Genomic DNA, 27,289 nt, shown 5'->3' on the forward strand with positions numbered 1-27,289 from the left:
GTTGAGTCTATGGGGCAGTGTTGAGTCTATGGGCAGTGTTGAGTCTATGGTGCAGTGTTGAGTCTATGGGGCAGTGTTGAGTCTATGGGGCAGTGCTGAGTCTATGGTGCAGTGTTGAGTCTATGGGGTGGCAGTGTTGAGTCTATGGGGCAGTGCTGAGTCTATGGTGCAGTGTTGAGTCTATGGGGCAGTGTTGAGTCTATGGGGCAGTGCTGAGTCTATGGTGCAGTGTTGAGTCTATGGGGCAGTGTTGAGTCTATGGGCAGTGCTGAGTCTATGGGGCAGTGTTGAGTCTATGGTGCAGTGTTGAGTCTATGGGGCAGTGTTGAGTCTATGGGGCAGTGCTGAGTCTATGGGGCAGTGTTGAGTCTATGGGGCAGTGTTGAGTCTATGGGGCAGTGCTTGAGTCTATGGTGCAGTGTTGAGTCTATGGTGCAGTGTTGAGTCTATGGGGCAGTGCTGAGTCTATGGGGGCAGTGTTGAGTCTATGGGGCAGTGTTGAGTCTATGGGGCAGTGCTTGAGTCTATGGTGCAGTGTTGAGTCTATGGGCAGTGTTGAGTCTATGGGGCAGTGTTGAGTCTATGGGGCAGTGTTGAGTCTATGGGTGCAGTGTTGAGTCTATGGGGCAGTGTTGAGTCTATGGTGCAGTGTTGAGTCTATGGGGCAGTGTTGAGTCTATGGTGCAGTGTTGAGTCTATGGGGGCAGTGTTGAGTCTATGGTGCAGTGTTGAGTCTATGGGGGCAGTGTTGAGTCTATGGGGCAGTGTTGAGTCTATGGGGGGCAGTGTTGAGTCTATGGGGCAGTGTTGAGTCTATGGTGCAGTGTTGAGTCTATGGGGCAGTGTTGAGTCTATGGGCAGTGTTGAGTCTATGGTGCAGTGTTGAGTCTATGGGCAGTGTTGAGTCTATGGGCAGTGTTGAGTCTATGGTGCAGTGTTGAGTCTATGGGGGGCAGTGTTGAGTCTATGGGCAGTGTTGAGTCTATGGGGCAGTGCTGAGTCTATGGTGCAGTGTTGAGTCTATGGTGCAGTGTTGAGTCTATGGGGGGCAGTGTTGAGTCTATGGTGCAGTGTTGAGTCTATGGGGCAGTGTTGAGTCTATGGGGGGCAGTGTTGAGTCTATGGGCAGTGTTGAGTCTATGGTGCAGTGTTGAGTCTATGGTGCAGTGTTGAGTCTATGGTGCAGTGTTGAGTCTATGGGGCAGTGTTGAGTCTATGGTGCAGTGTTGAGTCTATGGTGCAGTGTTGAGTCTATGGGGCAGTGTTGAGTCTATGGGCAGTGTTGAGTCTATGGGGGGCAGTGTTGAGTCTATGGGCAGTGTTGAGTCTATGGGCAGTGTTGAGTCTATGGGGCAGTGTTGAGTCTATGGGGGGCAGTGTTGAGTCTATGGTGCAGTGTTGAGTCTATGGGGCAGTGTTGAGTCTATGGGGGGCAGTGTTGAGTCTATGGGCAGTGTTGAGTCTATGGTGCAGTGTTGAGTCTATGGTGCAGTGTTGAGTCTATGGTGCAGTGTTGAGTCTATGGGGCAGTGTTGAGTCTATGGTGCAGTGTTGAGTCTATGGGGCAGTGTTGAGTCTATGGGGCAGTGTTGAGTCTATGGGGCAGTGCTGAGTCTATGGTGCAGTGTTGAGTCTATGGTGCAGTGTTGAGTCTATGGGGGGCAGTGTTGAGTCTATGGTGCAGTGTTGAGTCTATGGGGCAGTGTTGAGTCTATGGGGGGCAGTGTTGAGTCTATGGGCAGTGTTGAGTCTATGGTGCAGTGTTGAGTCTATGGTGCAGTGTTGAGTCTATGGGGCAGTGTTGAGTCTATGGGGCAGTGTTCAGTCTATGGTGCAGTGTTGAGTCTATGGTGCAGTGTTGAGTCTATGGTGCAGTGTTGAGTCTATGGGGCAGTGTTGAGTCTATGGTGCAGTGCTGAGTCTATGGGGCAGTGTTGAGTCTATGGGGCAATGTTGAGTCTATGGTGCAGTGTTGAGTCTATGGGGCAGTGTTGAGTCTATGGTGCAGTGTTGAGTCTATGGTGCAGTGTTGAGTCTATGGGCAGTGTTGAGTCTATGGTGCAGTGTTGAGTCTATGGGGCAGTGTTGAGTCTATGGGCAGTGTTGAGTCTATGGTGCAGTGTTGAGTCTATGGGCAGTGTTGAGTCTATGGTGCAGTGTTGAGTCTATGGTGCAGTGTTGAGTCTATGGGCAGTGTTGAGTCTATGGTGCAGTGTTGAGTCTATGGGCAGTGTTGAGTCTATGGTGCAGTGTTGAGTCTATGGTGCAGTGTTGAGTCTATGGTGCAGTGTTGAGTCTATGGGGCAGTGTTGAGTCTATGGGGCAGTGTTGAGTCTATGGTGCAGTGTTGAGTCTATGGGGCAGTGTTGAGTCTATGGTGCAGTGTTGAGTCTATGGTGCAGTGTTGAGTCTATGGGGCAGTGTTGAGTCTATGGGGCAGTGTTGAGTCTATGGTGCAGTGTTGAGTCTATGGTGCAGTGTTGAGTCTATGGGGCAGTGTTGAGTCTATGGTGCAGTGTTGAGTCTATGGGGCAGTGTTGAGTCTATGGTGCAGTGTTGAGTCTATGGTGCAGTGTTGAGTCTATGGGGCAGTGTTGAGTCTATGGTGCAGTGTTGAGTCTATGGGGCAGTGTTGAGTCTATGGTGCAGTGTTGAGTCTATGGGGCAGTGTTGAGTCTATGGTGCAGTGTTGAGTCTATGGGGCAGTGCTGAGTCTATGGTGCAGTGTTGAGTCTATGGGGCAGTGTTGAGTCTATGGGGCAGTGCTGAGTCTATGGTGCAGTGTTGAGTCTATGGTGCAGTGTTGAGTCTATGGGGCAGTGTTGAGTCTATGGTGCAGTGTTGAGTCTATGGGGCAGTGCTGAGTCTATGGTGCAGTGTTGAGTCTATGGTGCAGTGTTGAGTCTATGGTGCAGTGTTGAGTCTATGGGGCAGTGTTGAGTCTATGGTGCAGTGTTGAGTCTATCGGGCAGTGCTGAGTCTATGGGCAGTGTTGAGTCTATGGTGCAGTGTTGAGTCTATGGTGCAGTGTTGAGTCTATGGTGCAGTGTTGAGTCTATGGGGCAGTGTTGAGTCTATGGTGCAGTGTTGAGTCTATGGGCAGTGTTGAGTCTATGGTGCAGTGTTGAGTCTATGGGGCAGTGTTGAGTCTATGGGGCAGTGTTGAGTCTATGGGGCAGTGTTGAGTCTATGGTGCAGTGTTGAGTCTATGGGGCAGTGCTGAGTCTATGGTGCAGTGTTGAGTCTATGGTGCAGTGTTGAGTCTATGGACAGTGTTGAGTCTATGGGCAGTGTTGAGTCTATGGTGCAGTGTCTATGGGTCTTTATGGGTCTCTGTGGGTCTCTATGTCTCTATGGGTCTCTGAAAATGTAATATCCAGGCGACGATGGTCATGATGATGATGACACACACGCACAGACACACAAACACACACACACAGACACACACACGCACACACACAACACAACAACCGCCATTCGCCACTAAGTGGCGGTGACGTCACCACGACGCTTGCGCCAGGCCATGTGCACCTTGAGGCTACCACGTGAAGTGTCGAACGCCCGCTGGCAGGAGGTCACGGGGCAGACTCACCGATGGGACTTTGCCCAGATCTTTCGAGGATTTGTGAGCTCCTCACACGATCCAGCCTGCAGGTTAAACCCAGGATGGATCGTAGGCAGGCCAGCCTAAATGTTTCCAACCGGCGAAGATGCTCCACTAGGGGGGTCCACGTTTCGCAAGCGTAGAGAAGGGAGGGAATGACCGTGGCCGAGAAGACCTGAAGCTTCGTGCGGAGCGACAGACCAGGTAGCTTCCACACAGCAGCGTTACGCAACCGATGAAAAGATATTGCCGCTCGACTGATTCGGAGTGAGACCTCTGCTGATAAACTGGAGCCGGTCATGAGCACACTGCCCAGGTAAGTGGGAAACTCTCCACTCTCTCCACAACTGCCCCATCACCGATTGGGAGTTGTGGGGGTGGAGTGTCCGATGGTACAAAATACCCAGGCAGGTGCTTAGTTTTGGTGGGGCTGATGGTAAGGCCCCACACACACAGACACACACAGACCTACACTCACACAGACACACACAGACGGACAAACACACACAGACCTACACTCACACACACAGACGGACAAACACACACAGACCTACACTCACACAGACACACACACACACAGACACACACACAGACGGACAAACACACACAGACCTACACTCACACAGACACACACACACACAGACACAGACACACACACAGACGGACAAACACACACAGACCTACACTCACACAGACACACACACAGAGTTCAAAAAGTTGAGTAAAACAGCAGCATACTCAAGATATTCTGTAGGGTTCCAGGATTTATTTACATATATTAATGGGTGAGTGAGTGAGTGGGTGAGTGGGTGAGTGAGTGGGTGAGTGAGTGGGTGAGTGGGTGGGTGGGTGAGGGAGCGAGTGAGTGGGTGGGTGAGTGGGTCAGTGAGTGAGTGGGTGAGTGAGTGGGTGCGTGGGTGAGTGGGTCAGTGAGTGAGTGGGTGAGTGAGTGGGTGGGTGGGTGAGGGAGCGAGTGAGTGGGTGAGTGAGTGGGTGGGTGAGTGGGTGGGTGAGTGGGTGGGTGAGTGGGTCAGTGAGTGAGTGGGTGAGTGAGTGGGTGGGTGGGTGAGGGAGCGAGTGAGTGGGTGGGTGAGTGGGTCAGTGAGTGAGTGGGTGAGTGAGTGGGTGAGTGGGTGGGTGGGTGAGGGAGCGAGTGAGTGGGTGGGTGAGTGGGTCAGTGAGTGAGTGGGTGCGTGGGTGAGTGGGTGAGTGAGTGAGTGGGTGAGTGGGTGGGTGAGTGAGTGAGTGAGTGGGTGGGTGAGTGGGTCAGTGAGTGGGTGGGTGGGTGAGTGAGTGGGTGGGTGAGTGGGTGGGTGAGTGGGTCAGTGAGTGAGTGGGTGAGTGGGTGAGTGAGTGGGTGGGTGGGTGAGTGGGTGGGTGGGTGAGGGAGCGAGTGAGTGGGTGGGTGAGTGGGTGGGTGGGTGAGTGGGTGAGTGAGTGAGTGAGTGGGTGGGTGAGTGAGTGGGTGAGTGGGTGGGTGGGTGAGGGAGCGAGTGAGTGGGTGGGTGAGTGGGTCAGTGAGTGAGTGGGTGAGTGAGTGGGTGCGTGGGTGAGTGGGTCAGTGAGTGAGTGGGTGAGTGAGTGGGTGAGTGGGTGGGTGGGTGAGGGAGCGAGTGAGTGGGTGGGTGAGTGGGTCAGTGAGTGAGTGGGTGAGTGAGTGGGTGCGTGGGTGAGTGGGTCAGTGAGTGAGTGGGTGAGTGAGTGGGTGGGTGGGTGAGGGAGCGAGTGAGTGGGTGAGTGAGTGGGTGGGTGAGTGGGTGGGTGAGTGGGTGGGTGAGTGGGTCAGTGAGTGAGTGGGTGAGTGAGTGGGTGGGTGGGTGAGGGAGCGAGTGAGTGGGTGGGTGAGTGGGTCAGTGAGTGAGTGGGTGAGTGAGTGGGTGAGTGGGTGGGTGGGTGAGGGAGCGAGTGAGTGGGTGGGTGAGTGGGTCAGTGAGTGAGTGGGTGCGTGGGTGAGTGGGTGAGTGAGTGAGTGGGTGAGTGGGTGGGTGAGTGAGTGAGTGAGTGGGTGGGTGAGTGGGTCAGTGAGTGGGTGGGTGGGTGAGTGAGTGGGTGGGTGAGTGGGTGGGTGAGTGGGTCAGTGAGTGAGTGGGTGAGTGGGTGAGTGAGTGGGTGGGTGGGTGAGTGGGTGGGTGGGTGAGGGAGCGAGTGAGTGGGTGGGTGAGTGGGTGGGTGGGTGAGTGGGTGAGTGAGTGAGTGAGTGGGTGGGTGAGTGGGTCAGTGAGTGAGTGGGTGAGTGAGTGGGTGCGTGGGTGAGTGGGTCAGTGAGTGAGTGGGTGAGTGAGTGGGTGGGTGGGTGAGGGAGCGAGTGAGTGGGTGGGTGAGTGGGTCAGTGAGTGAGTGGGTGAGTGAGTGGGTGCGTGGGTGAGTGGGTGAGTGGGTGAGTGAGTGAGTGAGTGAGTGAGTGGGTGAGTGGGTGAGTGAGTGGGTGAGTGAGTGGGTGAGTGGGTGGGTGAGTGGGTGGGTGAGTGGGTGAGTGGGTCAGTGAATGAGTGAGTGGGTGGGTGAGGGAGCGAGTGAGTGAGTGGGTGAGTGAGTGGGTGGGTGAGTGAGTTGGTGACTGTCTGAGTGTGTAGGTGGATAAGTGGATGAGTTGGTGAGTGAGTGGGTGAGTAGATGGGTGATTGGGTGAGTAAGTGGATGGGTGGGTGAGTGAGTGGGTGGGTGGGTGAGCGAGTGAGTAAGTGGGTGGGTGGGTGAGTGAGTAAGTGACTGAGTGAGTGAGTGACTTGAGTAGGTGGGTGAGTGACTGAGTAGTTTGGTGAGTGAGTGAGTGACTGAGTGAGTGAGTGACTGAGTGACTGACTGACCGAGTGAGTGGGTGAGTGACTGACCGAGTGACTGAGTGAGCGAGTGACTGAGTGACTGAGTGAGCGAGTGACTGAGCGAGCGAGCGAGCGAGCGAGCGAGTGAGTGACTGACTGAGCGAGTGACTGAGCGAGCGACTAACTGACTGAGCGAGTGACTGAGTGACTTACTGAGTGACTGAGTGAGTGACTGAGTGAGTGACTGAGCGAGTGACTGAGCGAGTGACTGAGCGAGTGACTGACTGACTGAGCGAGTGACTGAGCAAGTAACTGACTGACTGAGCGAGTGACTGAGTGACTTACTGAGTGACTGACTGAGTGAGTTACTGAGTGAGTGAGCGTGTGACTGAGTGAGCAACTGACTGAGCGAGTGACTGACTGACTGAGTGAGTGACTGACTGACTGAGCGAGTGGGTGGGTGAGCGACTGACTGACTGACTGAGCGAGCGAGTGACTGAGTGATTGACTGAGCGAGCAACTGACTGACTGAGCGAGTGACTGACTGAGCGACTGACTGACTGACTGAGCGAGTGGGTGGGTGAGCGACTGACTGACTGACTGAGCGAGCGAGTGACTGAGTGAGTGACTGAGCGAGCGACTAACTGACTGAGCGAGCAACTGACTGACTGAGTGAGTGACTGAGTGAGTGACTGAGTGAGTGAGTGAGTGAGTGACTGAGTGACTGAGCGAGTGAGTGAGTAGGTGGGTGAGTGAGTGAGTGGGTGGGTGAGTGAGCGAGTGAGTGAGCGAGTGAGTGACTGACTGAGCGAGCGAGCGACTGACTGAGCGAGCGTCGCTAGTGGCGAGCGTCCGTGTTGATGACGGAGCGGTAGTGGGTGAGGCTCGCCGCTCGTGCCCACGTCAGCAGGGCCGAGGCCGCGAGATCCTGGCAGGCCGAGTGAGTGAGTGAGTAGGTGGGTGAGTGAGTGACTGAGCGAGTGACTGAGTGACTGAGCGAGTGACTGAGTGAGTGGGTGGGTGAGTGAGTGAGTGAGTGACTGAGTGACTGAGCGAGTGAGTGAGTAGGTGGGTGAGTGAGTGAGTGGGTGGGTGAGTGAGTGGGTGGGTGAGTGAGTGGGTGAGTGGGTGGGTGAGCGACTGACTGAGTGAGTGGGTGGGTGAGTGTCTGATTGAGTGAGTGAGTGACTGAGTAGGTGGGTGAGTGAGCGAGTAGGTGGGTGAGTGAGTGGGTGGGTGAGTGAGTGAGTGGGTGAGTGAGTGAGCGAGTGACTGACTGAGCGAGCGAGCGAGTGACTGACTGAGCGAGCGTCACTAGTGGCGAGCGTCCGTGTTGATGACGGAGCGGTAGTGGGTGAGGCTCGCCGCTCGTGCCCACGTCAGCAGGGCCGAGGCCGCGAGCTCCTGGCAGGCCGAGTGAGTGAGTGAGTAGGTGGGTGAGTGAGTGGGTGAGCGAGTGACTGAGTGACTGAGCGAGTGACTGAGTGAGTGGGTGGGTGAGTGAGTGAGTGAGTGACTGAGTGACTGAGCGAGTGAGTGAGTAGGTGGGTGAGTGAGTGGGTGGGTGAGTGAGTGAGTAGGTGGGTGAGTGAGTGGGTGGGTGAGTGAGTGAGTGGGTGGGTGAGTGAGTGGGTGGGTGAGTGAGTGAGTAGGTGGGTGAGTGAGTGGGTGGGTGAGTGAGTGAGTGGGTGGGTGAGTGAGTGAGTGGGTGGGTGGGTGAGTGAGTGACTGACTGAGTGACTGAGTGAGTGAGTGACTGAGTGAGTGAGTGGGTGGGTGAGTGAGTGGGTGGGTGGGTGGGTGAGTGAGTGAGTGAGTGACTGACTGAGCGAGCGACTGACTGAGTGAGTGAGTGGGTGGGTGGGTGAGTGTCTGATTGAGTGAGTGAGTGACTGAGTGAGTGACTGAGCGAGTGACTGACTGAGTGACTGAGCGAGCGAGCGACTGAGCGAGCGTCGCTAGTGGCGAGCGTCCGTGTTGATGACGGAGCGGTAGTGGGTGAGGCTCGCCGCTCGTGCCCACGTCAGCAGGGCCGAGGCCGCGAGCTCCTGGCAGGCCGAGGCCACGGCGAGCCACGTAGACCAGCCGGGGAGCGGTGAGGGGGTCGAGTGGTCAACGTCGCAGAGAAGGGCCGAAGGAGGCAGCGGGAGCAGCATCAGACGGGGGGAGAGGGACACGGAGATGGCGGTGGTCAAGGTGCAGAGGCCTGGGGAAGGGTGTGAGAGGGGGGAGGACGGGGCGGGGGTTAGACGGAGGCGCGGAGAGACGCGCAGAGAGAGACACGCGCAGAGAGAGAGACACGCAGAGAGAGACAGAGAGACACACGCAGAGAGAGACAGAGAGACACACAGAGACACACACAGACACACACACAGAGACACACACACAGAGACACACACAGAGACACACACACAGAGACACACACAGAGACACACACACAGAGACACAGACAGAGACACACACAGAGACACACACACAGAGACACACACAGAGACACACACACAGAGACACACAGAGACACACACAGAGACACACAGAGACACACACAGAGACACACACAGACACACACACAGAGACACACACAGAGACACACACAGAGACACACAGAGACACACACAGAGACACACAGAGACACACACAGACACACACACAGAGACACACACAGAGACACACACAGAGACACACACAGAGACACACACAGAGACACACACAGAGACACACACACAGAGACACACAGAGACACACACAGAGACACACACAGAGACACACACAGACACACACACAGAGACACACACAGAGACACACACAGAGACACACACAGAGACACACACAGAGACACACAGAGACACACACAGAGACACACACAGAGACACACACACAGAGACACACACAGAGACACACACAGAGACACACACAGAGACACACACAGAGACACACACACACAGAGACACACACAGAGACACACACAGAGACACACACACAGAGACACACAGAGACACACACACAGAGACACACGCAAAGACAGAGACACAGAGACACACACAGAGACACACACAGAGACAGAGAGACACACAGAGAGACGCAGAGAGAGACACACGCAGAGAGAGAGACGCAGAGAGACACGCAGAGAGACACAGAGAGAGACGCAGAGAGAGAGACACAGAGACACGCACAGAGAGAGAGACACGCAGAGAGAGACACGCGCAGAGAGAGACGCAGAGAGAGAGACACACACACAGAGAGACACGCAGAGAGAGACAGAGACACAGAGAGACAGAGAGAGAGACACAGAGAGACACAGAGAGAGAGAGACACACAGAGAGACACGCAGAGAGAGACACAGAGAGAGAGACACACAGAGAGACGCAGAGAGAGACACACAGAGAGACACGCACAGAGAGACACGCAGAGAGACACGCAGAGAGAGACACGCACAGAGAGACACGCAGAGAGACACGCAGAGAGACACGCAGAGAGAGAGAGAGACACAGAGAGACAGAGAGAGACACACAGAGAGACACGCAGAGAGACACGCAGAGAGAGACACGCACAGAGAGAGACAGAGAGACACAGAGAGACACGCAGAGAGAGAGAGAGACACGCAGAGAGACACACAGAGAGACACGCAGAGAGACACGCAGAGAGAGACACGCACAGAGAGACACGCAGAGAGACACGCAGAGAGAGACACGCACAGAGAGACACGCACAGAGAGACACGCAGAGAGACACGCAGAGAGACACGCAGAGAGAGACACGCACAGAGAGACACGCAGAGAGACACGCAGAGAGAGACACGCACAGAGAGACACGCACAGAGAGACACGCAGAGAGACACGCAGAGAGACACGCAGAGAGAGACACGCACAGAGAGACACGCAGAGAGACACGCAGAGAGAGACACGCACAGAGAGACACGCACAGAGAGACACGCAGAGAGACACGCAGAGAGACACGCAGAGAGAGACACGCACAGAGAGACACGCAGAGAGACACGCAGAGAGACACGCAGAGAGAGACACGCAGAGAGACACGCAGAGAGAGACACGCAGAGAGACACGCAGAGAGACACGCAGAGAGACACGCAGAGAGACACGCAGAGAGAGACACGCAGAGAGACACGCAGAGAGACACGCAGAGAGAGAGAGACACAGAGAGACAGAGAGACACAGAGAGACAGAGAGACACAGAGAGACAGAGAGACACAGAGAGACACGCAGAGAGAGAGACACGCAGAGAAAGACACGGAGAGAGAGACGCACAGAGAGACGCAGAGAGAGACACGCAGAGAGAGACAGAGAGAGACACGCAGAGAGAGAGACACAGAGAGACAGAGAGACACAGAGAGACAGAGAGAGAGACACAGAGAGACACGCAGAGAGAGACACGCAGAGAGAGACACGCAGAGAGAGACACGCAGAGAGAGACAGAGAGAAACAGAGAGACACGCACAGAGAGACACAAAGACACACACAGAGACACACACAGAGAGACGCAGAGAGACACACAGAGAGAAACAGAGAGACACGCGCAGAGAGACACTTACAAAGACACACGCAGAGAGACGCAGAGAGACACGTGGAGTGCACAGATGAGAGAAACAGAGAGACACGCGCAGAGAGACACTTACAAAGACACACACAGAGACACACGCAGAGAGACGCTTACAAAGACACACACAGAGACACACGCAGAGAGACACGTGGAGTGCACAGATGAGAGAAACAGAGAGACACACACAGAGAGACACTTACAAAGACACACACAGAGAGACACACAGAGAGACACGCAGAGAGACACTTACAAAGACACACACAGAGAGACACACAGAGACACACGCAGAGAGACACTTACAAAGACACACACAGAGAGACACGCAGAGAGACACGTGGAGTGCACAGATGAGAGAAACAGAGAGACACGCGCAGAGAGACACTTACAAAGACACACACAGAGACACACGCAGAGAGACACGTGGAGTGCACACAGAGAGAAACAGAGAGAAACAGAGAGACACGCGCAGAGAGACGCTTACAAAGACACACACAGAGACACACGCAGAGAGACACGTGGAGTGCACACAGAGAGAAACAGAGAGACACGCGCAGAGAGACACTTACAAAGACACACACAGAGACACACACAGAGAGACGCTTACAAAGACACACACAGAGACACACGCAGAGAGACACGTGGAGTGCACAGATGAGAGAAACAGAGAGACACGCGCAGAGAGACACTTACAAAGACACACACAGAGACACACGCAGAGAGACACGTGGAGTGCACAGGTGAGAGAAACAGAGAGACACGCGCAGAGAGACACTTACAAAGACACACACAGAGACACACGCAGAGAGACACGTGGAGTGCACAGGTGAGAGAAACAGAGAGACACGCGCAGAGAGACACTTACAAAGACACACACAGAGACACACGCAGAGAGACACGTGGAGTGCACAGATGAGAGAAACAGAGAGACACGCGCAGAGAGACACTTACAAAGACACACACAGAGACACACGCAGAGAGACGCTTACAAAGACACACGCAGAGACACACGCAGAGAGACACGTGGAGTGCACAGATGAGAGAAACAGAGAGACACGCGCAGAGAGACGCTTACAAAGACACACGCAGAGACACACGCAGAGAGACGCTTACAAAGACACACACAGAGACACACGCAGAGACACGTGGAGTGCACAGATGAGAGAAACAGAGAGACACGCGCAGAGAGACACTTACAAAGACACACGCAGAGACACACGCAGAGAGACGCTTACAAAGACACACACAGAGACACACGCAGAGAGACACGTGGAGTGCACAGGTGAGAGAAACAGAGAGACACGCGCAGAGAGACACTTACAAAGACACACGCAGAGACACACGCAGAGAGACGCTTACAAAGACACACACAGAGACACACGCAGAGAGACACGTGGAGTGCACAGATGAGAGAAACAGAGAGACACGCGCAGAGAGACGCTTACAAAGACACACACAGAGACACACGCAGAGACACGTGGAGTGCACAGGTGAGAGAAACAGAGAGACACGCGCAGAGAGACACTTACAAAGACACACACAGAGACACACGCAGAGAGACACGTAGAGAGACACGTGGAGTGCACAGATGAGAGAGAGATTATGCCAGCCAAGTGTTACCCTCTTAACTTTCGCACTGAACTCTCCGCGAACTCGCGGCCCGCGGGCCAATTGCGGCCCTCGGGACGATATTTTGTGTGAAAGTTTAATTCTAGATTTGAAGCTTTCGTGACTGCAATGATTCATATTCTCAGGTTTTTCCGGTAAAGTCACGTAGGTAAAAACATTAAAAGTAATGAAAGTAAAATAAAACAAAACAAAATAAAATTCACGACGTTTCGGAGGCAACACAAGTCTCCGTCATCAGGTGGGACCGTCACTGCCAGATTAGCTGCAGCTAATTCATTACTTTTAATGTTTTACCTACGTGACTTTACCGAAAAAACCTGAGAATATGAAAGTTTAATGTTAGTGCGGCCCGCGAGTTTTACATTGTAGCAACCTAGCCGCTAGCTGCCGTGTGGGACAATGTTATGATGTGATGGTGGGTTTTTACCCTTTTAACTGGTACAAAACTGACACCTCTATTCAAGGCATCATGTTTGCAATGAGCACAACACAAGTAGTCGATAAAGCAAACAAAAAGAATCGACTCTGATAAGGATGATAATAATATGCGCTGTCCTTGAAGTTGATTGGCCCACACCCGAGACAGCTTTCCCTAGAGCCTAGTCTCACATGGTCCTTGAAGTTGATTGGTCCACACCCGAGACAGCTTTCCTTAGAGCCTAGTCTCACATGGCCCTTGAAGTTGATTGGTCCACACCAGAGACAGCTTTCCTTAGAGCCTAGTCTCACATGGTCCTTGAAGTTGATTGGTCCACACCCGAGACGGCTTTCCTTAGAGCCTAGTCTCACATGGTCCTTGAAGTTGATTGGTCCACACCCGAGACAGCTTTCCTTAGAGCCTAGTCTCACATGGTCCTTGAAGTTGATTGGTCCACACCCGAGACAGCTTTCCTTAGAGCCTAGTCTCACATGGTCCTTGAAGTTGATTGGTCCACACCCGAGACAGCTTTCCTTAGAGCCTAGTCTCACATGGTCCTTGAAGTTGATTGGCCCACACCCGAGACAGCTTTCCTTAGAGCCTAGTCTCACATGGTCCTTGAAGTTGATTGGTCCACACCCGAGACAGCTTTCCTTAGAGCCTAGTCTCACATGGTCCTTGAAGTTGATTGGTCCACACCCGAGACGGCTTTCTTTAGAGCCTAGTCTCACATGGTCCTTGAAGTTGATTGGTTCACACCCGAGACGGCTTTCCTTAGAGCCTAGTCTCACATGGTCCTTGAAGTTGATTGGTCCACACCCGAGACAGCTTTCCTTAGAGCCTAGTCTCACTTGGTCCTTGACGTTGATTGGTCCACACCCGAGACAGCTTTCCTTAGAGCCTAGTCTCACATGGTCCTTGAAGTTGATTGGTCCACACCCGAGACAGCTTTCCTTAGAGCCTAGTCTCACATGGTCCTTGAAGTTGATTGGCCCACACCCGAGACAGCTTTCCTTAGAGCCTAGTCTCACATGGTCCTTGAAGTTGATTGGTCCACACCCGAGACAGCTTTCCTTAGAGCCTAGTCTCACATGGTCCTTGAAGTTGATTGGTCCACACCCGAGACGGCTTTCTTTAGAGCCTAGTCTCACATGGTCCTTGAAGTTGATTGGTTCACACCCGAGACGGCTTTCCTTAGAGCCTAGTCTCACATGGTCCTTGAAGTTGATTGGTCCACACCCGAGACAGCTTTCCTTAGAGCCTAGTCTCACTTGGTCCTTGACGTTGATTGGTCCACACCCGAGACGGCTTTCCTTAGAGCCTAGTCTCACATGGTCCTTGAAGTTGATTGGTCCACACCCGAGACGGCTTTCTTTAGAGCCTAGTCTCACATGGTCCTTGAAGTTGATTGGTTCACACCCGAGACGGCTTTCCTTAGAGCCTAGTCTCACATGGTCCTTGAAGTTGATTGGTCCACACCCGAGACAGCTTTCCTTAGAGCCTAGTCTCACTTGGTCCTTGACGTTGATTGGTCCACACCCGAGACGGCTTTCCTTAGAGCCTAGTCTCACATGGTCCTTGAAGTTGATTGGTCCACACCCGAGACGGCTTTCCTTAGAGCCTAGTCTCACATGGTCCTTGAAGTTGATTGGCCCACACCCGAGACAGCTTTCCTTAGAGCCTAGTCTCACATGGTCCTTGAAGTTGATTGGTCCACACCCGAGACAGCTTTCCTTAGAGCCTAGTCTCACATGGTCCTTGAAGTTGATTGGTCCACACCCGAGACAGCTTTCCTTAGAGCCCAGTCTCACATGGTCCTTGAAGTTGATTGGTCCACACCCGAGACAGCTTTCCTTAGAGCCTAGTCTCACATGGTCCTTGAAGTTGATTGGTCCACACCCGAGACGGCTTTCTTTAGAGCCTAGTCTCACATGGTCCTTGAAGTTGATTGGTCCACACCCGAGACGGCTTTCCTTAGAGCCTAGTCTCACATGGTCCTTGAAGTTGATTGGTCCACACCCGAGACGGCTTTCCTTAGAGCCTAGTCTCACATGGTCCTTGAAGTTGATTGGCCCACACCCGAGACAGCTTTCCTTAGAGCCTAGTCTCACATGGTCCTTGAAGTTGATTGGTCCACACCCGAGACAGCTTTCCTTAGAGCCTAGTCTCACATGGTCCTTGAAGTTGATTGGTCCACACCCGAGACGGCTTTCTTTAGAGCCTAGTCTCACATGGTCCTTGAAGTTGATTGGTTCACACCCGAGACGGCTTTCCTTAGAGCCTAGTCTCACATGGTCCTTGAAGTTGATTGGTCCACACCCGAGACAGCTTTCCTTAGAGCCTAGTCTCACTTGGTCCTTGACGTTGATTGGTCCACACCCGAGACGGCTTTCCTTAGAGCCTAGTCTCACATGGTCCTTGAAGTTGATTGGTCCACACCCGAGACGGCTTTCCTTAGAGCCTAGTCTCACATGGTCCTTGAAGTTGATTGGTTCACACCCGAGACGGCTTTCCTTAGAGCCTAGTCTCACATGGTCCTTGAAGTTGATTGGTCCACACCCGAGACAGCTTTCCTTAGAGCCTAGTCTCACTTGGTCCTTGACGTTGATTGGTCCACACCCGAGACGGCTTTCCTTAGAGCCTAGTCTCACATGGTCCTTGAAGTTGATTGGTCCACACCCGAGACGGCTTTCCTTAGAGCCTAGTCTCACATGGTCCTTGAAGTTGATTGGTCCACACCCGAGACAGCTTTCCTTAGAGCCTAGTCTCACATGGTCCTTGAAGTTGATTGGCCCACACCCGAGACAGCTTTCCTTAGAGCCCAGTCTCACATGGTCCTTGAAGTTGATTGGTCCACACCCGAGACAGCTTTCCTTAGAGCCTAGTCTCACATGGTCCTTGAAGTTGACTGGTCCACACCCGAGACAGCTTTCCTTAGAGCCTAGTCTCACATGGTCCTTGAAGTTGATTGGTCCACACCCGAGACAGCTTTCTTTAGAGCCTAGTCTCAGATGGTCCTTGAAGTTGATTGGTCCACACCCGAGACGGCTTTCCTTAGAGCCTAGTCTCACATGGTCCTTGAAGGTGATTGGTCCACACCCGAGACAGCTTTCCTTAGAGCCTAGTCTCACTTGGTCCTTGACGTTGATTGGTCCACACCCGAGACGGCTTTCCTTAGAGCCTAGTCTCACATGGTCCTTGAAGTTGATTGGTCCACACCCGAGACGGCTTTCTTTAGAGCCTAGTCTCACATGGTCCTTGAAGTTGATTGGTTCACACCCGAGACGGCTTTCCTTAGAGCCTAGTCTCACATGGTCCTTGAAGTTGATTGGTCCACACCCGAGACAGCTTTCCTTAGAGCCTAGTCTCACTTGGTCCTTGACGTTGATTGGTCCACACCCGAGACGGCTTTCCTTAGAGCCTAGTCTCACATGGTCCTTGAAGTTGATTGGTCCACACCCGAGACGGCTTTCCTTAGAGCCTAGTCTCACATGGTCCTTGAAGTTGATTGGCCCACACCCGAGACAGCTTTCCTTAGAGCCTAGTCTCACATGGTCCTTGAAGTTGATTGGTCCACACCCGAGACAGCTTTCCTTAGAGCCTAGTCTCACATGGTCCTTGAAGTTGATTGGTCCACACCCGAGACAGCTTTCCTTAGAGCCCAGTCTCACATGGTCCTTGAAGTTGATTGGTCCACACCCGAGACAGCTTTCCTTAGAGCCTAGTCTCACATGGTCCTTGAAGTTGATTGGTCCACACCCGAGACGGCTTTCTTTAGAGCCTAGTCTCACATGGTCCTTGAAGTTGATTGGTCCACACCCGAGACGGCTTTCCTTAGAGCCTAGTCTCACATGGTCCTTGAAGTTGATTGGTCCACACCCGAGACGGCTTTCCTTAGAGCCTAGTCTCACATGGTCCTTGAAGTTGATTGGCCCACACCCGAGACAGCTTTCCTTAGAGCCTAGTCTCACATGGTCCTTGAAGTTGATTGGTCCACACCCGAGACAGCTTTCCTTAGAGCCTAGTCTCACATGGTCCTTGAAGTTGATTGGTCCACACCCGAGACGGCTTTCTTTAGAGCCTAGTCTCACATGGTCCTTGAAGTTGATTGGTTCACACCCGAGACGGCTTTCCTTAGAGCCTAGTCTCACATGGTCCTTGAAGTTGATTGGTCCACACCCGAGACAGCTTTCCTTAGAGCCTAGTCTCACTTGGTCCTTGACGTTGATTGGTCCACACCCGAGACGGCTTTCCTTAGAGCCTAGTCTCACATGGTCCTTGAAGTTGATTGGTCCACACCCGAGACGGCTTTCCTTAGAGCCTAGTCTCACATGGTCCTTGAAGTTGATTGGTTCACACCCGAGACGGCTTTCCTTAGAGCCTAGTCTCACATGGTCCTTGAAGTTGATTGGTCCACACCCGAGACAGCTTTCCTTAGAGCCTAGTCTCACTTGGTCCTTGACGTTGATTGGTCCACACCCGAGACGGCTTTCCTTAGAGCCTAGTCTCACATGGTCCTTGAAGTTGATTGGTCCACACCCGAGACGGCTTTCCTTAGAGCCTAGTCTCACATGGTCCTTGAAGTTGATTGGTCCACACCCGAGACAGCTTTCCTTAGAGCCTAGTCTCACATGGTCCTTGAAGTTGATTGGCCCACACCCGAGACAGCTTTCCTTAGAGCCCAGTCTCACATGGTCCTTGAAGTTGATTGGTCCACACCCGAGACAGCTTTCCTTAGAGCCTAGTCTCACATGGTCCTTGAAGTTGACTGGTCCACACCCGAGACAGCTTTCCTTAGAGCCTAGTCTCACATGGTCCTTGAAGTTGATTGGTCCACACCCGAGACAGCTTTCTTTAGAGCCTAGTCTCAGATGGTCCTTGAAGTTGATTGGTCCACACCCGAGACGGCTTTCCTTAGAGCCTAGTCTCACATGGTCCTTGAAGGTGATTGGTCCACACCCGAGACAGCTTTCCTTAGAGCCTAGTCTCACATGGTCCTTGAAGTTGATTGGCCCACACCCGAGACGGCTTTCTTTAGAGCCTAGTCTCACATGGTCCTTGAAGTTGATTGGTCCACACCCGAGACAGCTTTCCTTAGAGCCTAGTCTCACATGGTCCTTGAAGTTGATTGGTCCACACCCGAGACAGCTTTACTTAGAGCCTAGTCTCACATGGTCCTTGAAGTTGATTGGTCCACACCCGAGACAGCTTTCCTTAGAGCCTAGTCTCACATGGTCCTTGAAGTTGATTGGCCCACACCCGAGACAGCTTTCTTTAGAGCCTAGTCTCACATGGTCCTTGAAGTTGATTGGTCCACACCAGAGACAGCTTTCCTTAGAGCCTAGTCTCACATGGTCCTTGAAGTTGATTGGTCCACACCCGAGACAGCTTTCCTTAGAGCCTAGTCTCACATGGTCCTTGAAGTTGATTGGTCCACACCCGAGACGGCTTTCCTTAGAGCCTAGTCTCACATGGTCCTTGAAGTTGATTGGTCCACACCCGAGACAGCTTTCCTTAGAGCCTAGTCTCACATGGCCCTTGAAGTTGATTGGCCCACACCCGAGACGGCTTTCCTTAGAGCCTAGTCTCACATGGTCCTTGAAGTTGATTGGTCCACACCAGAGACAGCTTTCCTTAGAGCCTAGTCTCACATGGTCCTTGAAGTTGATTGGCCCACACCCGAGACGGCTTTCCTTAGAGCCTAGTCTCACATGGTCCTTGAAGTTGATTGGTCCACACCAGAGACAGCTTTCCTTAGAGCCTAGTCTCACATGGTCCTTGAAGTTGACTGGTCCACACCCGAGACAGCTTTCCTTAGAGCCTAGTCTCACATGGTCCTTGAAGTTGATTGGTCCACACCCGAGACAGCTTTCCTTAGAGCCTAGTCTCACATGGTCCTTGAAGTTGATTGGTCCACACCCGAGACAGCTTTCCTTAGAGCCTAGTCTCACATGGTCCTTGAAGTTGATTGGCCCACACCCGAGACGGCTTTCCTTAGAGCCTAGTCTCACATGGTCCTTGAAGGTGATTGGCCCACACCCGAGACGGCTTTCCTTAGAGCCTAGTCTCACATGGTCCTTGAAGTTGATTGGTCCACACCCGAGACAGCTTTCCTTAGAGCTTAGTCTCACATGGTCCTTGAAGGTGATTGGCCCACACCCGAGACAGCTTTCCTTAGAGCCTAGTCTCACATGGTCCTTGAAGTTGATTGGTCCACACCCGAGACAGCTTTCCTTAGAGCCTAATCTCACATGGTCCTTGAAGTTGATTGGTCCACACCCGAGACGGCTTTCCTTAGAGCCTAGTCTCACATGGTCCTTGAAGTTGATTGGCCCACACCCGAGACAGCTTTCCTTAGAGCCTAGTCTCACATGGTCCTTGAAGGTGATTGGCCCACACCCGAGACAGCTTTCCTTAGAGCCTAGTCTCACATGGTCCTTTAAGTTGATTGGTCCACACCCGAGACAGCTTTCCTTAGAGCCTAGTCTCACATGGTCCTTGAAGTTGATTGGTCCACACCCGAGACAGCTTTCCTTAGAGCCCAGTCTCACATGGTCCTTGAAGTTTATTGGTCCACACCCGAGACAGCTTTCCTTAGAGCCCAGTCTCACATGGTCCTTGAAGTTGATTGGTCCACACCCGAGACAGCTTTCCTTAGAGCCTAGTCTCACATGGTCCTTGAAGTTGATTGGTCCACACCCGAGACAGCTTTCCTTAGAGCCTAGTCTCACATGGTCCTTGAAGTTGATTGGTCCACACCCGAGACAGCTTTCCTTAGAGCCCAGTCTCACATGGTCCTTGAAGTTGATTGGTCCACACCCGAGACAGCTTTCCTTAGAGCCTAGTCTCACATGGTCCTTGAAGTTGATTGGTCCACACCCGAGACAGCTTTCCTTAGAGCCTAGTCTCACATGGTCCTTGAAGTTGATTGGTCCACACCCGAGACAGCTTTCCTTAGAGCCTAGTCTCACATGGTCCTTGAAGTTGATTGGTCCACACCCGAGACAGCTTTCCTTAGAGCCTAGTCTCACATGGTCCTTGAAGTTGATTGGTCCACACCCGAGACAGCTTTCCTTAGAGCCTAGTCTCATATGGGTTGGACCAGATGACGCCAAAAGGCAAATGAGGTTCCCATAGTGTACCTACTATTATATTTTGCCACTGGTAAAAGAGATCTCATAGTGTAAATGTTATGATGGTCTGGTTTGCTACTTTGTGCCTGTCCAAGGACAGCCAGGAGAGAAAAGAGTGGCTTTGGATGTGCGGAGAGCGGGAGGAGGGTGAAATTCACAGTTTTGCGCAGGTACGACGCTTGAAACAGTGACGGTGTCAGTGTTTGTGTCAGTGATTTATAAAGTGGCATTCTTGAGCAAAGGCGACTTCTGTGTCCAGCGGAGAAACCGAACGGAGCACACGCGCACACACAACTTGTTAAATTGAAGGCAAATTCAAGGGACACCACACGGCTCCTTTAGGCAGACGGATTATTCTAAATCGCAGCAGATTACGTATTGCAAAGATTGCTACGTTAGAATGTAAGTGTGAACATTCTAAAGAGAGGACGCAGGCAGGCAGAGAGAGAGAGAGAAGATACGCTTTAAACTTCCCCGTAGAAGTGGTTCAATCTTAATTTTAGAACTTTAGAATGTTCACACTTCAATTCTAACTTAGCAACCTTTGAAATGCGTAATCGACCAGGCTATGCGTTCATTGTGTGTTGCATTACATTACATTTCGATATTTTGCGAGGTTGTTTAATTTTAGTCTGCCCTTCTCCTGATGTTTCAGGCCTTGCTTTGCCGTGCCATTGCATTCGCAGCTCCACGTTTTGTTGACCACTCATTGATATGCAAATTGTTTCTCTAACCCTCCTCCCTCTCTCTGCGTCCGCCGCCCCCCCCCTGTCTATTTAAGGCCACCACACAGAGACGATCACCCCTCTCTGTTACCTGTGTTGCTCTCGCGCTATGTATCTTGGTGATATCTGCTTGCTTGCCGTGCCATCGCATTCGCAGCACCACGTTTTGTTGACCACTCATTGATATGCAAATTGTTTCTCTAACCCTCCTCCCTCTCTCTGCGTCCGCCGCCCCCCCCCTGTCTATTTAAGGCCACCACACAGAGACGATCACCCCTCTCTGTTACCTGTGTTGCTCTCGCGCTATGTATCTTGGTGATATCTGCTTGCTTGCCGTGCCATCGCATTCGCAGCACCACGTTTTGTTGACAACTCATTGATATGCAAATTGTTTCTCTAACCCTCCTCCCTCTCTCTGCGTCCGCCGCCCCCCCCTGTCTATTTAAGGCCACCACACAGAGACGATCACCCCTCTCTGTTACCTGTGTTGCTCTCGCGCTATGTATCTTGGTGATATCTGCTTGCTTGCCGTGCCATCGCATTCGCAGCACCACGTTTTGTTGACCACTCATTGATATGCAAATTGTTCCTCTAACCCTCCTCCCTCTCTCTGCGTCCGCCGCCCCCCCCTGTCTATTTAAGGCCACCACACAGAGACGATCACCCCTCTCTGTTACCTGTCTTGCTCTCGCGCTATGTATGTATCTTGGTGATGTCTGTCTGCTAGTGTGTCTGTCTGTGGTTTTCCGGTTAGATTTTGCGTCGCTATTTCATTTGTACCCGACGACGATTGCTTGTGTAGCGCGATCGAAACGTCGTAGTGTGCTGTTATTTAATTTAATTTATTACTTTATCCTTAGACGTGACTTAACCGAAAGAACCAAATAATAATTCATCGAAGTTCAATAACTGTTCGTAATGGCATCTGAGAAGTTTGGATTTTGTTTTTTAGCAAAGTTTTTTTTTTCTTCGCGAAATACCCGACGCGGCTCAGCCTCACCCAGATACTACCTCTGCACTAACCTCTCCCTAATCTCTCTCTTATCTCTCCCTAATCTCTCTCTTATCTCTCCCTAATCTCTCTCTAATCTCTCCCTAATCTCTCCCTAATCTCTTTCTTATCTCTCCCTAATCTCTCCCTAATCTCTCTCTAATCTCTCTCTTATCTCTCGCTCACTTAACTCTCCCTTAACTCTCCCAAAACTCTCCCAAAACTCTCCCTTAACTCTCCCTTAACTCTCCCTTAACTCTCCCTTAACTCTCCCTAATCTCTCAACTCTCTCCCTCACTTAACTCTCCCTTAACTCTCCCTGAACTCTCCCAAAACTCTCCCTTAACTCTCCCAAAACTCTCCCAAAACTCTCCCAAAACTCTCCCTTAACTCTCCCTTAACTCTCCCTAATCTCTCATCTCTCTCCCTCACTTAACTCTCCCTTAACTCTCCCTGAACTCTCCCAAAACTCTCCCTTAACTCTCCCAAAACTCTCCCAAAACTCTCCCTTAACTCTCCCAAAACTCTCCCAAAACTCTCCCAAAACTCTCCCAAAACGCTCCCTTAACTCTCTCTAATCTCTCCCTAATCTCTCCCAAAACTCTCCCAAAACTCTCCCTTAACTCTCCCTTAACTCTCCCTGAACTCTCCCAAAACTCTCCATGAACTCTCCCAAAACTCTCACTTAACTCTCCCTTAACTCTCCCTGAACTCTCCCAAAACTCTCCCTTAACTCTCCCTTAACTCTCCCTGAACTCTCCCAAAACTCTCCCTTAACTCTCCCAAAACTCTCACTTAACTCTCCCAAAACTCTCCCTTAACTCTCCCAAAACTCTCCCTGAACTCTCCCAAAACTCTCCCTTAACTCTCCCAAAACTCTCCCTTAACTCTCCCAAAACTCTCCCTTAACTCTCCCAAAACTCTCCCTGAACTCTCCCAAAACTCTCCCTTAACTCTCCCTTAACTCTCCCTGAACTCTCCCAAAACTCTCCCTTAACTCTCCCAAAACTCTCACTTAACTCTCCCAAAACTCTCCCTTAACTCTCCCAAAACTCTCCCTGAACTCTCCCAAAACTCTCCCTTAACTCTCCCAAAACTCTCCCTTAACTCTCCCTTAACTCTCCCTGAACTCTCCCAAAACTCTCCCTTAACTCTCCCAAAACTCTCCCTTAACTCTCCCAAAACTCTCCCTTAACTCTCCCAAAACTCTCACTTAACTCTCCCTTAACTCTCCCTGAACTCTCCCAAAACTCTCCCAAAACTCTCCCTTAACTCTCCCTTAACTCTCTCTAATCTCTCCCTAATCTCTCCCTAATCTCTCTCTTATCTCTCCCTAATCTCTCTCACTTAACTCTACCTTAACTCTCCCTTAACTCTCCCTAATCTCTCATCTCTCTCCATCTCTCTCCCTCACTTAACTCTCCCTGAACTCTCCCAAAACTCTCCCTTAACTCTCTCTCCCTCTCCCTTAACTCTCCCTTAACTCTCCCTAATCTCTCTCCCTCTCCCTTAACTCTCCCTTAACTCTCCCTAATCTCTCTCCCTCTCCCTTAACTCTCCCTAATCTCTCCCTAATCTCTCCCCCTCTCTCTCCCTCACTTATCTCTCCCTTAACTCTCCCTTAACTCTCCCTTAACTCTCCCTAATCTCTCTCTAATCTCTCCCTAATCTCTCCCTAATCTCTTTCTTATCTCTCCCTAATCTCTCCCTAATCTCTCTCTAATCTCTCTCTTATCTCTCGCTCACTTAACTCTCCCTTAACTCTCCCAAAACTCTCCCAAAACTCTCCCTTAACTCTCCCTTAACTCTCCCTTAACTCTCCCTTAACTCTCCCTAATCTCTCAACTCTCTCCCTCACTTAACTCTCCCTTAACTCTCCCTGAACTCTCCCAAAACTCTCCCTTAACTCTCCCAAAACTCTCCCAAAACTCTCCCAAAACTCTCCCTTAACTCTCCCTTAACTCTCCCTAATCTCTCATCTCTCTCCCTCACTTAACTCTCCCTTAACTCTCCCTGAACTCTCCCAAAACTCTCCCTTAACTCTCCCAAAACTCTCCCAAAACTCTCCCTTAACTCTCCCAAAACTCTCCCAAAACTCTCCCAAAACTCTCCCAAAACGCTCCCTTAACTCTCTCTAATCTCTCCCTAATCTCTCCCAAAACTCTCCCAAAACTCTCCCTTAACTCTCCCTTAACTCTCCCTGAACTCTCCCAAAACTCTCCATGAACTCTCCCAAAACTCTCACTTAACTCTCCCTTAACTCTCCCTGAACTCTCCCAAAACTCTCCCTTAACTCTCCCTTAACTCTCCCTGAACTCTCCCAAAACTCTCCCTTAACTCTCCCAAAACTCTCACTTAACTCTCCCAAAACTCTCCCTTAACTCTCCCAAAACTCTCCCTGAACTCTCCCAAAACTCTCCCTTAACTCTCCCAAAACTCTCCCTTAACTCTCCCAAAACTCTCCCTGAACTCTCCCAAAACTCTCCCTTAACTCTCCCTTAACTCTCCCTGAACTCTCCCAAAACTCTCCCTTAACTCTCCCAAAACTCTCACTTAACTCTCCCAAAACTCTCCCTTAACTCTCCCAAAACTCTCCCTGAACTCTCCCAAAACTCTCCCTTAACTCTCCCAAAACTCTCCCTTAACTCTCCCAAAACTCTCCCTTAACTCTCCCAAAACTCTCACTTAACTCTCCCTTAACTCTCCCTGAACTCTCCCAAAACTCTCCCAAAACTCTCCCTTAACTCTCCCTTAACTCTCTCTAATCTCTCCCTAATCTCTCCCTAATCTCTCTCTTATCTCTCCCTAATCTCTCTCACTTAACTCTACCTTAACTCTCCCTTAACTCTCCCTAATCTCTCATCTCTCTCCATCTCTCTCCCTCACTTAACTCTCCCTGAACTCTCCCAAAACTCTCCCTTAACTCTCTCTCCCTCTCCCTTAACTCTCCCTTAACTCTCCCTAATCTCTCTCCCTCTCCCTTAACTCTCCCTTAACTCTCCCTAATCTCTCTCCCTCTCCCTTAACTCTCCCTAATCTCTCCCTAATCTCTCCCCCTCTCTCTCCCTCACTTATCTCTCCCTTAACTCTCCCTTAACTCTCCCTTAACTCTCCCTAATCTCTCCCTTAACTCTCCCTAATCTCTCCCTTAACTCTCCCTAATCTCTCTCCCTCTCTCTCCCTTAACTCTCCCTAATCTCTCCCTTAACTCTCCCTAATCTCTCCCTAATCTCTCTCCCTCTCTCTCCCTCACTTATCTCTCCCTAATCTCTCCCTTAACTCTCCCTAATCTCTCCCTTAACTCTCCCTAATCTCTCCCTAATCTCTCTCCCTCTCTCTCCCTCACTTATCTCTCCCTTAACTCTCCCTTAACTCTCCCTAATCTCTCCCTAATCTCTCTCCCTCTCTCTCCCTCACTTATCTCTCCCTTAACTCTCCCTAATCTCTCCCTAATCTCTCTCCCTCTCTCTCCCTCACTTATCTCTCCCTTAACTCTCCCTTAACTCTCCCTAATCTCTCCCTAATCTCTCCCTTAACTCTCCCTAATCTCTCCCTAATCTCTCTCCCTCTCTCTCCCTCACTTATCTCTCCCTTAACTCTCCCTAATCTCTCCCTAATCTCTCTCCCTCTCTCTCCCTCACTTATCTCTCCCTTAACTCTCCCTTAACTCTCCCTAATCTCTCCCTAATCTCTCCCTTAACTCTCCCTAATCTCTCCCTAATCTCTCTCCCTCTCTCTCCCTCACTTATCTCTCCCTTAACTCTCCCTTAACTCTCCCTAATCTCTCCCTAATCTCTCTCCCTCTCTCTCCCTCACTTATCTCTCCCTTAACTCTCCCTAATCTCTCCCTAATCTCTCTCCCTCTCTCTCCCTCACTTATCTCTCCCTTAACTCTCCCTTAACTCTCCCTAATCTCTCCCTAATCTCTCTCCCTCTCTCTCCCTCACTTATCTCTCCCTTAACTCTCCCTTAACTCTCCCTAATCTCTCCCTAATCTCTCCCTAATCTCTCCCTAATCTCTCCCCCTCCCTCCTTCAGGACGCGGCAGTAGCAACAGGAAGTCTAAACAGGAAAAACAGAACCCAGAGCTAAAGACAAAGCTCCCCCAGGTAGCCTCTAGCAAGGCTCTAGGGGCAAGTGCTGTTACACACACAGACAAAGCTCCCCCAGGTAGCCTCTAGCAAGGCTCTAGGGGCAAGTGCTGTTACACACACACAGACAAAGCTACCCCAGGTAGCCTCTAGCAGGGCTGTAGGGGCAAGTGCTGTTACACACACAGAGACAAAGCTACCCCAGGTAGCCTCCAGCAGGGCCGTAGGGGCAAGTGCTGTTACACACACACACACAGACAAAGCTCCCCCAGGTAGCCTCTAGCAGGGCTCTAGGGGCAAGTGCTGTTACACACACAGACAAAGCTCCCCCAGGTAGCCTCTAGCAAGGCTCTAGGGGCAAGTGCTGTTACACACACACAGACAAAGATACCACAGGTAGCCTCTAGCAGGGCTGTAGGGGCAAGTGCTGTCACACAGACAAAAATACCCCAGGTAGCCTCTAGCAGGGCTGTTGGGGCAAGTGCTGTCACATGACACACAGACACACACACAGTGACACACACACAGACACACAGACACACACACACAGTGACACACACAGTGACACACACAGTGACACACACACACAGTGACACACACACACAGTGACACACACAGTGACACACACAGTGACACACACAGACACACACACACAGTGACACACACAGTGACACACACAGTGACACACACACACACACAGACACACACACACAGTGACACACACACAGACACACACACACAGTGACACACACAGACACACACTCACACACACACAGACACACACACACAGTGACACACACACAGACACACACTCACACACACACAGTGACACACACACAGTGACACACACTCACACAGTATCTGCACGAACAATCAGTCTTGGGTGTGTCTCGGATGTCTTTAAGGCTAAAACGATTTAAACTCAACAAACAAAACAGCAAACACACACACACACAAAGACAAAGATCCCCCGTGTAGCCTTAACAGACTGTAGGGGCAAGTGCTGTTAGCAAGCACCTATGAAGGCTACCGGCACTGTGGCACACGAGAGGGTGGGTGGCTAGCACCACGCCCGGCCGCCTTTGTCTCCCCAGTGGCGATGTTTACCACACACCGCACCGGGTACTCATTTGAGGCTGAGTCGACCTAGGGGAGGCCCGGGACCGGTTCAGATAATCGTCACTGGTGTTGGCTGTGAGCGCGCTAACCGCTGCACCACCGCTCCCCACACAGACACACACACACAGACACACAGATACACACACACACAGTGACACACACAAAGACACACGCACACAGACTCACACACAGACACACACACAGACACACACACACAGACACACACACACAGACTCACACACAGACACACACACACACAAACACACA

General features: G+C 51.6%; 1 protein-coding gene across 1 annotated transcript in view; it reads right to left on the reverse strand.

The window, feature by feature from the left end:
• Positions 1 to 8,233: 8,233 nt before the first annotated feature.
• Positions 8,234 to 27,289, reverse strand: part of LOC144955760 (uncharacterized) — a 41,746-nt gene continuing 22,690 nt past the window's right edge. The window contains exon 4 of the mRNA XM_078885890.1: positions 8,234 to 8,572. Within this exon, the coding sequence (XP_078742016.1) occupies positions 8,325 to 8,572 (248 nt within the window). The 3' untranslated portion in view covers positions 8,234 to 8,324. The remainder of the gene's footprint in view (positions 8,573 to 27,289) is intronic.

Source organism: Lampetra fluviatilis, unplaced genomic scaffold (assembly GCF_964198595.1).
Source record: "Lampetra fluviatilis unplaced genomic scaffold, kcLamFluv1.1 SCAFFOLD_408, whole genome shotgun sequence".
In the NCBI taxonomy this organism is placed as follows: Eukaryota; Metazoa; Chordata; class Hyperoartia; order Petromyzontiformes; family Petromyzontidae; genus Lampetra; species Lampetra fluviatilis.